The sequence below is a fragment of the Chelonia mydas genome, chromosome 5 (assembly GCF_015237465.2).
Source record: "Chelonia mydas isolate rCheMyd1 chromosome 5, rCheMyd1.pri.v2, whole genome shotgun sequence".
NCBI lineage: Eukaryota > Metazoa > Chordata > Testudines > Cheloniidae > Chelonia > Chelonia mydas.
Window position 1 is genome coordinate 56,608,406 of NC_051245.2, and position 15,951 is coordinate 56,624,356.

General features: G+C 37.2%; 1 protein-coding gene across 1 annotated transcript in view; it reads left to right on the top strand.

Annotated features, from left to right (window-relative positions):
• LOC102932938 (adhesion G-protein coupled receptor V1) overlaps positions 1-15,951 on the top strand; it is a 331,043-nt gene that overhangs the window by 4,852 nt on the left and 310,240 nt on the right. The window contains exons 4-11 of the mRNA XM_037902481.2: positions 1,500-1,639; positions 2,543-3,152; positions 4,138-4,353; positions 6,438-6,653; positions 8,087-8,331; positions 10,167-10,348; positions 11,355-12,166; positions 13,752-13,961. Coding sequence (XP_037758409.2) covers positions 1,500-1,639; positions 2,543-3,152; positions 4,138-4,353; positions 6,438-6,653; positions 8,087-8,331; positions 10,167-10,348; positions 11,355-12,166; positions 13,752-13,961 — 2,631 coding nt within the window. The remainder of the gene's footprint in view (positions 1-1,499; positions 1,640-2,542; positions 3,153-4,137; positions 4,354-6,437; positions 6,654-8,086; positions 8,332-10,166; positions 10,349-11,354; positions 12,167-13,751; positions 13,962-15,951) is intronic.

The window sequence follows — 15,951 nt, forward strand, 5'->3', positions numbered from 1 at the left end:
GTTTGAAGATTGAAAAAGTTTTGAATGCTTTTTCCCACAATTTGTCATGTGTATGCATGTCTGTGTTGCCTGGTTCAGTCCAGAAGCAGAAGTGTAGAAATACAGTAAACAAGCAGGGTTTATTCTTGGAGAATTTCCATTCTCCCTAGAAGCCAAAATATCCTGTTCGTGTGAGACTTCCAACCCTGTTTTGCAGACCCAAGAAGTTTAGAGAAGCATCCAAACTACACTAAACTTATCCAAGCCAAAAAGTACAAACCACTTTATTCATCTCTGGCTTTGAATTTCCCCCCTCAAATATATGTGTGTGTGTGTATACACATACTTAATGGAGCTCCCTGTTGTATATAGGATTTATTTTTCCCTTCCTTCTTCTGAAAGGGTTTCTCAGATGACCTAACTACTGGCTTTGTACAGTATCACAGTTCTCTTTCTGCCCCCCTTCTCTCCCAAATCCCTCTGTGATAACACCTTCCCTTTAACTCTTTACTACTTTCACTATGTATTTTCATTAACTGTGCTTCAGAACTCTGATCCCTCGGTTCTCGGTCACCCTACATTTTCTCGGTACTTTTCTGTCACTTTCTCCCTCAGGATAAGTGGGTCCTTTCTTGTTGACTGAAGCATTCCAGCAGAATGGGTGGCCAGCACTGCAGTATTGAAACTAGAGATCATAATTCCATATTGATGTGTGGGTTTTTTTTAACATCACTGTTTAAACATTCCTATTCAAGCCAATAAAGGAATGATTTTTTAAATATGCAACCATCATTATGTATACAATTGCATGTTTAACTTGCACATGCAACTGTCATAGTTGGGTATACGCATTAGGTCATTAGTGTACACATATGGCCAGTTAGATGTAAAAATGGCCATTTGCATGTTTAGATATGAGTTCTGTGCATAATGGTCATAACTGTGCATGCAAGGTAGTTGTGTGATGTTACACATAACAGTTTTGTAACTGGGTCCTAATAGTCTCCAGTAATTTTAGAACCAGAATACTTTCTTTGTAAAATTGTCATCCAAGAAACAGCAAGACGATTTTTATGAGTATGCACACAAAAACATCAAAAGATTTTCAAAGATGACTAGGTGATTTAGACACAACTCCATTAATTTTACTGATAGTTTTGTGTCTAAATCTCCTAATTTACTGAAAAAATCTCATTCTTTGCCTTTATAATGTAGTTGAAAAAATAAGACCCTGACTCAAACGAATGCATTATCACATCTGGATTTAATTGCATTGAATTTTTTAGTACATTTCCAATAATCTCAATTTGTTAATGGAAGGAGTAGAGTTGTAAAACTGAGCAAACTCTTCTATGGGCATAAAATGCTTAGATATAGCGTTTACCTCCAATTAGGAAGCATTCATGCAGAAAATATTCTGTTCATTGTTCCCATAGTACACTTCTTCTTTTAGCTTTTGATTTAGTGTAACTGAAGATACTGAAAAACTAATTCAGCTTTCTTGGAATTTGTACCTACAGCCAGCCTGGGAATAGCATCCCACATCATAGTGACCATCGATGCCTCTGATGATGCTCATGGTGTGTTTGAGTTCAGCGCTGAGTCGCTCTCGGTCAGTGGGACAGAACCTGAAGATGGAGACAGTGTAATTGTGCTTCAGGTCACTACACTTCGCTTTTCATCTGTTGCTACACAGTCCTCGTCTATTATTTCTTTCATTAGGGTTTCTGTGATCCTTTATTAAGGGTTGTAGACTTGTGGTTGTAACTTGAACAAACTGTACATCCTTTTCATAATGCTTAGTTAATAAATTACTGTCAAATTTATAAGGTCAAATTTACGATATCAGTTAACAGATATTTTAAAAACAGAATTTCATCGTCCACTCAAATATTAGGTAGAGTAGAACCTCAAAGTTACAAATACCTTGGGACTGGAGGTTGTTCTTAACTCTGAAATGTTCATAACTCTGAACAAAACATTATGGTTGTTCTTTCATAAGTTTACAACTGAACATTGACTTAATACATCTTTGAAACTTTATTATGCAGAAGAAAAATGCTACTTTTAACCATCTTAATTTAAATGAAACAAGCACAGAAACAGTTTTCTTACCTTGTCATTTTTTTTAACGTTCCCTTTATTTTTTTAGTAGTTTATGTTTAACACAGTACTGTACTGCATTTGCTTTTCGTGTGTGTCTGCTGCTGCCTGATTGTGTACTTCAAGTTCCAAATGAGGTGTATGATTGACCGGTCAGTTCGTAACTCTGGTGTTTGTATCTCTGAGGTTCTACTATACTAATCTCTTATTAAAGAAACGGAATTGTTGATGGTATAAATTATTTTCTTACATAAATATTAAAAGAGAGGGTGACAAATACAGAAGATGGAATGCAGCCTAGCTGTGGCAGTAATGGTTATAGATTTGCAATAGGGATTCATATTTAACCCATCATGTCACAGTTTTGCAACTCTTTCAATAGATTGGGATTCTGAGAAATATCCTTTTTCCTCCCCTTTATAGTACAAAAATATTTAAATTTTCACATTTTGTGCTTTAGGTTGTCCGAAATCAGGGGGCCTTGTCCTGTGTCACTTTGCAGTGGATCATAGTCTGTGATCCTACTGAAGATCTGATCTCCACCTATGGCAATATAACTTTTGATATAGGGCAAAGAAGAGCAAACATAACAGTGCAAGTCTCACCTGATGAGTATCCTGAACTGGATAAGATGTTTTCTGTTTTGATCATCAATGTTTCCAGTGGTCGTCTTGGAATTCGTACTAATGCTACATTAACTGTTCTAGCTAATGATGATCCATATGGAATTTTCATCTTTTCTGAGAAAAACAGACCAATCAAAGTTGAGGAAGAAACCAAAAACATCACCCTAACAATAGTACGATTAAATGGTCTCCTGGGTTCAGTCATGGTAACATACAGATCCGTGGGTGATGATGAAAAGTCACCCTATCTGAAATCAGATGTTGCCAGAGCAACACAGGAAAGAGACTATATACCCATTTCTGGATTTGTGATCTTCAGAGCCAATAAAAGTGAGGCTAGCATAACTCTTCCTATTTTAGATGATAAGGATCCAGAGAGATCAGAATCTGTGTTTGTGGAGCTACTCAATATTGCTTTGGTGGAAAGAGTGCAGGATAGACCAAGTAAGTGCTTTACACATAAATTGCATGCATTTTAGAGACTTGGTAATTGCAGTAAAATTTAACTGATCAAATTATAGTTTGCTTTCCTACCTCAAAATGTATTCATTTAAGAGATCTCTGTGTTACGTTTGGTGTTCTGGCAGTGTACTACCTTAAAATATTCCTTTGTCAGGATGTCACTGAAAACAATATGATTGTATTTCTTGTCCCTTTTTGTATTATTTTAACTGAGGCCTCTCTGGCCATGTAAATTACAAGGTTGGCTGTGAGCACCAGGTTCTGTTGATCAATCTCATTATTCTTGAGAAGCATAGCATAGTGAAATGACCAATTAGAGATTATATTGCATGCTGACCTTATACTTTGCTACTTCATGAACTTTTGCCTGTTTCTTTTAAATATAGAAAATGCATGCTGATCAGCCATTCAGTGATATTTGGGAGACCATAGACTGATTTGCCCTTCACAGTTCCCAAGCTTGCCTAATTAACTCTCCTACCTATTCTTGATAATCAGGAAAGCTTCAAATATATCTCTGTGGGGAGAGTGAACAGTTATATATATTTCATCATAAGAACCACAGAAATAATATTCTGATAGAGATTGTAGTGTGATTGCTACAGACCCGATAGAGAAATGAATGAATAAGTAATGATTTGGCACTGTCCCATCTTTTTGAGAAATAGGCTGATCATGTATACCACTTCAGAGGCTGTGATAGAAAACTCCTGCAGTAAGATATCAAGCTGTGCAGTTCAAGATTTATTGTTATATTGTAATTTCAATAAACTGTCTAAAAACTTTTATTGAGTGAGGTTGTGAAGTGTACTCTGTCCAACTATAAATACTTTCAGTAAACTAGTTTTGTTGAAGAATGGTGGTAACTGAAAAGATACCATGAAAATCACTTAAGTTTCTGAGGTCTCCTGTAGGTATACAATAAAGATCCCAGACTCTCTCTTACCAAGTTCCTGTTGTATTTCAGTTGTGAATTCTCCTCGCCTTGGACCTAAGGGTGATACAGTAGCTCATATAGTTATCAATGCCAATGATGATGCTTTTGGAACACTTCAGCTCTCCGCTCCAGCTGTGCGAGTTGCTGAAAACTACATTGGACCGATCATCAATGTGACCAGAGCTGGAGGAATATTTGCAGATGTTTCTGTGAAGTTTAAAGCTGTGCCAATAACTGCAACAGCTGGTAAGAAAAGAGAATAGTAAAAATACACATACTGTGTCAAGGTTGCAATCCGATACATAGCATATAGATTCATAGATTCATAGATACTAAGGTCAGAAGGGACCATTATGATCATCTAGTCTGACTGCCTGCACAACGCAGGCTACAGAATTTCACCCACCCGCTCCAGCGAAAAACCTCTCATCTATGTCTGAGCTATTGAAGTCCTCAAATCGTGGTTTAAAGACTTCAAGGAGCAGAGAATCCTCCAGCAAGTGACCCATGCCCCATGCTACAGAGGAAGGCGAAAAACCTCCAGGGCCTCTTCCAGTCTGCCCTGGAGGAAAATTCCTTCCTGACCCCAAATATGGCGATCAGCTAAACCCTGAGCATATGGGCAAGATTCACCAGCCAGATACTACAGAAAATTCTTTCCTGGGTAACTCAGATCCCACCCCATCTAATATCCCATCACAGGCCATTGGGCCTATTTACCATGAATATTTAATTACCAAAACCATGTTATCCCATCATACCATCTCCTCCATAAACTTATCGAGTTTAATCTTAAAGCCAGATAGATCTTTTGCCCCCACTGCTTCCCTTGGAAGGCTATTCCAAAACTTCACTCATCTGATGGTTAGAAACCTTCATCTAATTTCAAGTCTAAACTTCCTGGTGGCCAGTTTATATCCATTTGTTCTTGTGTCCACATTGGTACTGAGCTTAAATAATTCCTCTCCCTCGGTATATTCTCTAGCAAGGAAAATCAACAGGAGTAATGAGGCGCTTACTTGAGTAGTAAAGAGTAATAAAGAACATAGGCCCTGTGCTGTATGCCAGCAGAAATAAATAGCATTTTAGTTAATAGCAATTATTAAAGAAACTATTAATGGATATATGGTTTATATGACTGTCAGTAATACACAACTGCTTTATGAAAAGGGCATTGTCATTTTAGAGTCGAGCCAATTTAAATAAATGAGTTAAAAGCAGTTTCAGGATTAAGATCACCTTCCCATTTTGGGCTTTTATAGATCCACATTTTACTATTTTAAAAACTGGTAATCTCTCCTGGTGTTGTCTGAAAAATCCAAAGAGACAGTGGAAACTGTTTAACTTGGACCTTGATCCTGCAAACTTTTATTCACATGAATAATCCCATTAAACTAAGAAAACAAGACAAAGAAAGTGAAACATTGGAGAAATATGTTCTCTTTACTCTCTTTCAGCTGTAGTAAACTCTGATGTTACTTGTAACAGTACTAGGGAAAATAATTCCATGCAGATTTTTAAATTTATCGTCATCTTTTATGTAAACGTTTTAGTTATATTATTGCTAAGGACTTGTCTTCATTGCAATATTAGCTCAAAGCTATAACTCAAGTGTTGCCCCTAACCTGGGGTCCACACACACAAGATTCCAGCTCAAGTTAAGTGTTAGTTTAAGCTTGAGCTAGCTGATCTGGAGGTGTGTGTGTGTGTGTGTGTGTGTGTGTGTGTGTGTGAGTGTAGGCGGGACAGAGTGCTGCTGAAGCATAAGCTAATAATTCAGTGGGTAATGGGGATGTAGCAGCTTCAATTACAGCAACTCATCAGATGCTTATCTAATCACTCTGCTAAACCAATCGTTCTGTATAGCTTGAATGGTGTTTTCACAGTGTGGTCATTCTTACTTGAGCAAGCAAATGGTTGCAATCTGTTAACTAACTCCACTTGGAAAAAGGTGCTTCTGGTCACCAGTGCCACCTGGAACTCCAAGAGCAGTTGGCAATGCAGACACAACCCCAAACTGAAAACCACTTTGATAGAGTGGGCATATCCCATTCAACAATGGGATTGGACAACACCAGCTACTGTCTCCAAATGTTTCCCCCATTTACCAGTATAATCTCCATCTTGTCCAAGCTGAGCCTCAACCATTTCTCTGCTGTCCAAGCCACAGACTCCACCTGACACTAGAAAAGCAAAGTTACTGCATTGTTTGGGTTTGCAGAGAAAGGAGTTTTATTGGGTGCTGCATGCAGCCACGATAGGAATAACAGCATGTAGGAATTGTGTTTAAAACATTTCCTGAGGTAACAACATAGTTTTTCTATGCACAGGTGAAGACTACAGTGTAGCCTCATCAGATGTTGTCTTGCTAGAAGGGGAAACCAGTAAAGCGGTGCCAATCTATATCATTAATGATATCAACCCTGAGGATGAAGAAATCTTTCATGTGCAGCTGCTGAATCAGACAACAGGAGGAGCCTTGCTTGGAGCATTGACTCAATCAGTCATTACCATTGAGGCCTCTGATGATCCATTTGGATCTTTTGGTAAATTTGACCCATTTGAATGTCTTTACTTTTTCTTCTTTAACAAATCTGTGTAGACATGTTGTGGATGTACTATATCTTCCAGGGTGTGCCATGGTCTCCCTCTTAGCTGTGCCATCACTGTGTATTGTGGAAAATACACGCTGGCCAGGGAGCCTGGCCCTGAGGAGAGAATGGGTGCAGGAGGCACTCTAATTACAGCTCCCATGAGGCCCCATGAGGCTCAGTGGAACAATGTTTAATGTTGAACCAAGCCAAAATGAAACGTTTCATTTCGATTAAAATGAGAATGTTTCGATATAACCTAATGGAAATTTTTTGAAATTCCATGGAAAAACTTTGATATTTTTAGTTTTTATCCCATTTGGACAAAAACAAATGTCCAGAATTTCCAGCAGGTTAGAAATCCTGTTTTGTTTTGTTTTTTGATCAGCACACCTCACCGTGAACCTGGGGTGGATTTAAACCAGTGACCTAGAAATGAAAACTCTGTGTGCCATCACTAACCCCGTAAGCCATCCAGTCTACTGCGTTACTAAATAGTAAACCAATATAATGTTTAAACAACTGGGAGTTGAAAAAATCACATATATAGTGGAAGTTATGTATTACTGTTTTCCATGGAATTTTTTCCCACCTCATGTGCTATCTTTACAGTAGAACTGATTGAGAGAAACGGGGGGGAAATTGTGTGGGAAAAAATTCAGCATAATTTTCATTCTGCAGGTTTAGAAAAAGAACAAAGTTTGTGCTCATTTGAAATTTTGTATGAAAATTTGTTTTTAAATTTTTTGGAACAAAAATGTTCATTTTTTGGCATTTTGACTTTTCCTTGTGTTCTGCCTTTTTTCCTCTTTCCTTCTTTGTTTTTTGTTTCCATTTTTTAACGGCAAAAGAGGAAAAGACAGAAAAATTGTGATCTAAAATAATGAAAAATGGCTAAAATTTTTGTTTTGTTTCTTTTTAAAAAAGGAAAAGTAAAACCCCCAATTTTTGTGAAAAATCTCTGATTTGGGGGGAAAAAACATTTTTGAGAAAACATTTTTGGTGTGAAATATTTAGATTAGATCTGTCTTGATTGCTGTCTCTGTTCTCTTGCTGGGAAAGGTGATTAGAAGTGGCTCTTAGTGTCTTTCTCTTCCAGTTCTTAGTAAACATGTAGTGAAAGGTTCCTGATCACGTGTGGGAGTTTACCCATCACTTACCTGAACTATATATAGGCAAAGCTAGTAGACTTAGCACCTCCATTTCACAAACACCGATTATAATCTCATGTCAAATAAAATAAATTAAAAGTAGTTTAATTTTGCAAAGTGTATATACTGCAAATGGTTTAAGCAAAATGAACAAACAATTTTAATGAGGAATTTGTTTGATTCCTTAAGCCTCAGCGTTAGTGATGAGGAAATAAGTTTCTCTACCATGTACTTCAGTTTTTCAGGTCAATGAACTCACTGTGGAAGAGCCAGAGTTCAATTCGGTAATGGTAAATTTGCCAGTAATCCGTAATGCTGGGACACTTGGCAATGTTACCATTCAGTGGATTGCCACCATTAATGGACAGCTTGCTACGGGTGACTTGCGTGTTATCTCTGGTAATGTTACCTTTGCCCCTGGGGAAACCATTCAGATGCTGTTGTTAGAGATCCTGGCTGATGATGATCCAGAAATCCAAGAGGTGAGTTGAACACCTAGACCCTATCTGGAATGACACTGTCCAGAAATGTTTGGTATCTCTGTTTTATATAGTGATGGGTTAGAAACCAAGAGATTTTATTCAAAAGAAAGGAAAATCAAGCTGAAAATACTGTTCTGGAAAATTATAAAACAATTTTCAGATACATTAATTAGTATTTATTCTTTGATCCTTGCTGCTGATATTCTTCTATAAGATTCAATATATCTGTGAATAAATGAGACTATCTAAGCAATGTAATCTTTTTCTTAGGTTTGGTTTACTAGAGATAGATACATTGAACCTGATTCATTATCTAGCTGAACATCCTAGAATTATATTGCAATATGTATGGGAAATAAAACTAAACACCTGGTTACAATATGGATGAATTGCAGTGGTTAAATCTGACCCATGGTAAGGCAAAACTGAAGTCAGTGGTGTTGCACTGGTTTACACAAGGGCTGTACATAGACCATTATATAATCTAGAGAGAAACAGTGCTATGGGGGTGGGAGAGAAATTATTACAATATGATCAAACATATCACTAAAGATTGTATAGTGTAACTAAGAGGGGAAGTGCTTTCATATTTAAGTGTGCACATTTGAGTAATTTATGTTTTGTGTCTGACTTGGTATGGAGTTTTGAAAGAGTTTCCTATTTTTTTTATAAGTTTTAGTTCTTCTGAACTATCCTGGTCATGAGCCTGAGGAAAATATAGCATTTCAGTATTTTTTTTAAATAAAGGAATGAAAATAATCCTGAAACCAAAAACAGTTTTCTATCTGGTTTGGTTTACACCACCATCATGTTAAAATAAATGATTAAGCTAATTAAAACAAGCACTCTCAACTCTGTGGCTATGTTTAGACTCTTTCAGAGTATCTTCCCTATTTTTAATTAGATAGAGAACCGTTTGCTCTACAAAATTGCCTATAGTTTGTGTCATGCAACAGTGGGTATGATAAGGAATGTAATAAATAAGTTCTAGGGCTTTTTGTGAGCATGAAACTTTTTGCATGCAAACAAATGCATGAACGTTTTTCATGCACTAAAATCTTCATGACCAATTGATGGGATTTCTACACGCCTGTAAAATCTAACTGACCATGGGTGTTCAGACTACATCAAAAGGGGTGTTATAGTAAAAATTTCCACTAGTGTAGATCATGTTTTACAGGTAGTATGAATTTTGGTTATGGAGTATATCCATGACAGTTGTACTTCTTAGCAGTGGGAAGAAGAAATCTTCACTGTGTCTTAAGCAGTGTGTGTTATGTGTTTCAGGGATAATAGCTTCTCATATCCCTTGATAATATATCGATGGCACATACCTTCTGTAGTTATAGCAATGCTATTTATGATACTGTAGAGTAATAACTCTATCTTTTACTTTTTCACTTACTGTGGTGGAATGCTCGAATGACTATAGGGAAGCCAGCAGAATCCCAAAAATGGGATTCCCCAAATTTTAATGGGTAGATAGGAGTGTAGGAACGTGACTTAAATTGATTCAGTAATAATTGAAGCTGTGCAACTCACTGCTCACCCAGAACACTTCTGTGTTAGTCTTTTAATCTGTATGGTTTGCTGTTTAACATGTAGCCTTAAACAGCGCTTTAAATCCAAACATTTTAGAAACACGAGGGCTATATCATGAACCTTTTGGTGTTATTGATGAACAAGTCCTTGCATGAGTAATCGCACTGCAGTCAATAGGACTACTTATTACTGCTCACCAATGGGAGCCAATCGTTCAAACCTAGCTGGCCCTAAATGATTTATCTTGGTTTCGCAATATGATGTTATTAAGGAAAGTCTAATTATATTTTTAGGTTATCCATGTGCAATTAACCCAAGCCTCAAATGGAGGTGCTATTGGGTTAGATGGCATGGCAAATATTATAATACCTGCCAATGATAATCCTTATGGAACAGTCTGTTTTCAACACGCCTTGTACCGAATTCAGGAGCCACTGGAAAGAAGTTCATTTGCAAACATAACTGTCAAGAGAAGGTTTGTTTAATGTTTGTTTTTTATGTAAGTATTCGTGGTCCTTCTCCTGTGTCTTTACCGAAATTACAACTCCATGGGCTTTTTCTCATTTTAAATTTTGTTCTGATTTCCTTCTTGTACAGTTTAACTTGTCATCTAATCAGAAAAAAGAAAAGGAGTACTTGTGGCACCTTAGAGACTAACCAGTTTATTTGAGCATGAGCTTTCGTGAGCTACAGCTCACTTCATCGGATGCATCCGATGAAGTGAGCTGTAGCTCACGAAAGCTCATGCTCAAATAAACTGGTTAGTCTCTAAGGTGCCACAAGTACTCCTTTTCTTTTTACGAATACAGACTAACACGGCTGTTACTCTGAAACCTGTCATCTAATCAGAGTAATCTTTGGCTTCTATATTTATGCTCTTTTAGTTTAAACCACATATGTCTCTTTATCAGAAACATTTAGAAAGAAACGTCTTTTTAAATTTGTCTTATTAATTCTTATAAACATTTAGGGCAAGAGCGTTCCCTGCTCCTAGGAGTCTAGACAGAAGATAAAAGAGGGCAAGGCTAAATATGGCTGTGTAGAAGCTGTCTATGTCATGACTCAGGCATGGGGGAGGGAGAGCAGGCATTACTTCTGTTATATGACCTCCTATGAATAAATGGAAGGAGAGAGAGGACAGGGCAGGACAGCTCTGGCTTCTCTCCTTGGCCATCTGGCATAGCTAGCAGGTTGCAAGGGGAGTAATCTGCATTGTTTCAGCTATGTATGATTAACCATAACACGTACTATAAATAATCAGAGGTGCCTTCCACACAGGGCCACAGCTAAATTATTCTAGTAGCCGCTTCAGAGAGGATGGATTTTGAATGGTGTTTAGATTGTTTGAAACCACTGAACAATTTTGAAAAGGCTGATAACTTGTATTCAGGTCACTCTTCTTAATGTAGAGACATACAGATGTAAGAAAAACTGTCTTCACTTATTAATATGACTGTCTTATCCATCACCACATCCTTTAGTGAGGGAAGATTTGGTGAACTGCAGGTGTTCTACAGTACTTCTGAGGTTGATGTAGTAGCTCTTGCAATAGAGCAAGGCCAGGATATGCTGTCCTACTATGAATTTCCTGTGCAAGGAATTCCTAACCAGCTGTCAAGGACTAAAGTGAATGTCTCAACTGCAAGTGATCCATTACACACCTGTGCAATTCAGTGCCTAAAAGAACAAGCATGTTTCGCCTTTACATTCTCTAGTGCCTCTGGGTTTCCTTTGTGTTTTTGGCTGACATCATGGATCAGCCAAGTAACCAATAACTCAGGATTCTGGACCTACAAAAAAAATGTCACCAGTGTGTCCTCTCTTTTTGGTGCACAAGCCATTGCTGGCAGTGACTATGAATCAGTTACAGGTCAATGGGCCATAATGCTGGAAGGGGAACAGTTTGCAAATCTCACAGTTACCATACTTCCTGACAGTTTGCCAGAGTTGGATGAGAAGTTTACTGTATCCCTTTTGAAGGTTGAACTGATGAACACCTCAGCCAGCTTAAAAAACCAGCCAATGATAGGAAAGCCAAATACCTCCACAGTTGTCATAACGATGAATGGAGATGCCTTTGGAGTGTTTGTGATCTACTGTGTAAATCTCAATGCAACAGAGAAAGGTCTATATGTGGAAGTTGAAGAACGTCCTCAGACCAATGTGCAGCTTATGATACACAGAAAAGAAGGCAGCCTGGGACAGGTGACAGTGGAATGGAGTGTGATTGGTGGAACAGCTACCCAAAACTTGGATTTTGTAGGTGGTGGTGAGATTCTGGTGTTTGCTGAAGGTGAGGCAAGGTTTACATTCATTTTTTCCCTTTCTAGATGGAGAAAGGTAGAGGGAGCTAGATAAGTAGATTTCTTGACTTTTAAACCTGGGTGTCAATTTACTACTAGGCTATGCCTTCTGGAATACACTATGTTGTGTGATAGATGTACATTCTCAAGCATATTGTGATATTTAGCTGCTCATCAGCCTCAAGATCCAATCTCCTGTAATAAAATATATATAAATGTAATAGTAAAATTTGTAAACATGACTGGGTCCTTCAGAGAACGTTGCACAGCACACTGTAAAGCTCTAGTTTTCATCTCATTTACACTGAATAACTCCACTGAAGGCAGTAGTTGTACCAGTGTAAGTGAGATCAGGATGAGGCACAAAGGTTTTTTTTTTTTTCATCCTTCAATGCAAAAACTAATCTTTAAAAAGCCAGACTTTTAAGATGGCTGCCCCGCTTCCCCAATTAGCTGTGTTCTTGAAATGAAAGTATCTTTTTAATTTAAAAAGGTTTTATTAATTTCACAACAAAGAAAGCATACCTAAGAATTTACAAGTGAGACAAATAAGTAACTGGCAGACATTGCTTAAATGCAATGCAGCATGACACATACAACATTTTGATGAATGATAGAGAGAGGTCATTTACAAGCAACTGAAGGGAGTGTAATATACACTTTTTTGCTGTGTCATTTGTGTTGATGAGTCATCAAACTCCAACTAGTGACCAGCAATAGTAATTCTGACACTGAGATATAATTTTGTTGGCACTTTATAAAAAAGATTCATACAAAACAGATTAAAAAAGGAATTAGAAAGACAGTAGGGTAAGAAATATGTATTTTGTAACCATAACCCTAAAACGTACTTAGGTATTTCACATACATTGAACAATAGGATTGTATTGGAGATTTCAGTGGTTTTTTGGGAACTGGTTGACTCGTACAGTTTTCTAGTTATATTGGTCTGATTGGGTAGCATGGAAGGTAGATACCAAGTCCACGTGAAAGGGTTGTGGGATGAGAGGATTGTTGAATGCAAACCTTGAGTTGGTCTATTCAAATTCAATTCATACAAGAGAGTGTGTGTGTATATATGTGTACACCCCTATATATATAGCATTTAGGTTGTTATTTAAACCCCGACTTGGTAAGACTATTCAAATTCAGTTCATTAGAGAGAAAAGGATGCACTGTTGTTTTCTTTTACAAGAACAGCTCTCCCCTTTTCCAAATAGAGTTAGAAAGCTGAAGCAAATACTGAGTGATTAAAGTGTTCTGCTCACTCAAAAGTTAATTATTTCCTGTTTGAAGGCTGTTTGTTATAATTGACATGCTACGTTGAATAGTTGTTGCAGTGGTATAGATTTACATAATTTATATATTTTTAAGTATTTCCTAACAAAGAGGATGATTAAGCCCCCTTTGAAAGTGTAGAATCATAGGGTTAGAAGGGACTGCAAGGTCATCTAGTCAACCCCTTCTGCCAAGATGCAGAATTTGTTGTGTCTAAACCATCCGAGACAGATGGCTATCCAGTATGCCATTTGTTATGGCTTTGATACCTATATTTTCTTCTATTTTTCCTTACAGGTGAAACTAAAAAGATGGTCACATTGACCATTTTAGATGATCCAGAGCCAGAGGATAATGAAAATATTATAATCAGCCTAACCCACACTGAAGGAGGAAGTCGTATTCTTCCTAGCTCAGACACTGTCACTGTGGTTATTCTGGCTAATGACAATGTGGCAGGAGTTATTAGCTTTCAGACAGCCTCAAGGTCTGTTATTGGTCATGAAGGTGGGTTCCTCTTTATGTTGACCTCACTAACTCCATTTGCGATCAACTCCCTTATTCATACTTTCTTTTAATGAGGACTTACATTGTTTGTCCATTTAATTGTGTTGGTAAAAGTAATCAGAGAACCATTGAGTATATGCAGACAAAGGACTATCTAGCTACCCTTCATGTGTTCCATTGTAGTTTAGATGTCTTTCAGATATAAGACTCAGAAAACCCATTGACTGGATAGAGAGAGATTGGGTTCAAAACATGCTATATAACTTCAGCAGTACTTCCCATTATTTTCTGAAGCTCACATCTTGTCAGTCTAGTTTTAACACCTAGTAGCCCCTTTTTAACTTTCCCCCTTATATTCATTTAGTGCCAAATTCTGCACCTGGATACAACCCCTTTTGACTTCATATTGTATAGGTACCTGTGCATATCTAGCAGTGGTCTTATGTATAACTTCTTATATAATAGAATAGAATCTGTTAATGATTCTCACCTGCTTTAAATATTCTGAAAGACACTACTAAAAAGATATTGGGACCTTGTTAAGGATTAGCACATCTTTTTCTCATTCCCTCATTGCCCTGCTGGTGGGTGAATTACCACTTGTGTTTTGACTATGGCCACTGATTTGGGGTGTATCAGTCCTGTCTTGTCTCTGTCAGGCTTAAAATAGTGTCATGTGGACATTCAAGAAGAACTGTAGGAGTTTGAATTGGACAAAATGTTTTCTGTTAGTGCCTTAAAGGGGCACATTGCATGTTTGGTCTAAAGGTTTGCTGTATTTTTATATGGTGATTGCTTTGGTTTGTCTTTTGCTTGAATCTAAAAGAGCTACAGCATCATATTCCTCTAAAATTTGATGAGCAGTCTGTCAAGACAAACTAAACAAAACAGACGTTCATTTCCCAGAGAATGTGTAGATTGTACTTTTTTGTTGGAAAAAAAAATTCTCAATTGATCTTTGTAAACCAAATATGATAATTGCTATACATGAAAGGACATCATAACTCTTTGAAAATTTTATGTAGGTGGTTTATGTTGATTCTGTGCTGGTGTGTGCCTCAGTTTTCATCCTTTATTCCTCTGCATTAATGGTTCTGATCAGCATGTCAAACCAGCTGTAATCTGACAAGCTAAGAAGAGCCATCAATGAGCACAAGGAATTAACAGAAACTGTCTTGGTACCAGAGATTATGGTGACCCTCATGAGTCTTTTCAACTTGTTAAAGTTAATTTACAAAACAATAGCAAAACTGGTCCTTTGGAACTGAAATGTTTTGTTCTATTTGGAAACTCCACTGAGCATTGATTCTCCAGCTACAAAAGAACAAGAATGCATTGGCTTGCAGCAAGAAAAAAAATAATCCTATAGAATCTCTTGATTAAAAAGAGTGAACTAGGTCTTCATAGGGGCATACGGAGAGCTTGATTTTGCCTTTTAATACCTGTTTTTTCTTGTGCTGAAACCATAACTATTGATACCAGACAAAACAACTCCAAATGCTATGTTGTTTAATATTTACTGTATTACTAAATAGTTTCACTGTCCATCAGTTTAAAAAAGTTATTTTCAAGATAAAAATATTGTACATCTCACTCATTTTTAGGCAGGTATTCACTGTCCCTAAGCCACATGTATAAATCTTCAGACTTGGGTAAGACACTAAAAAATTAAAATAGGGGGAAAAAGTGAAATTGACCTAATGAAACATTTTCAGTCTCCAGAGATCCTTTTCAGTCTCCAGAGATCCTTTTATATTTGTTCCAGTCTACTGAAGGCAGAAATTGTATTCATAATACTCACTTTTACCTGAGTTCTTTCTGGATATGACAACCAAAGATCTTAGTAATACTGGTCACTAATGGACTGCCCAGAATCAGTAATAGTGTTCACTGAGATTAGAACTTTTAATCCAGTGTTTTGATTAATGATGAGTGCTCAAGATGAGTGCACATTGTAACTGATTCCCACATCATAATTCATTTTGTTGTG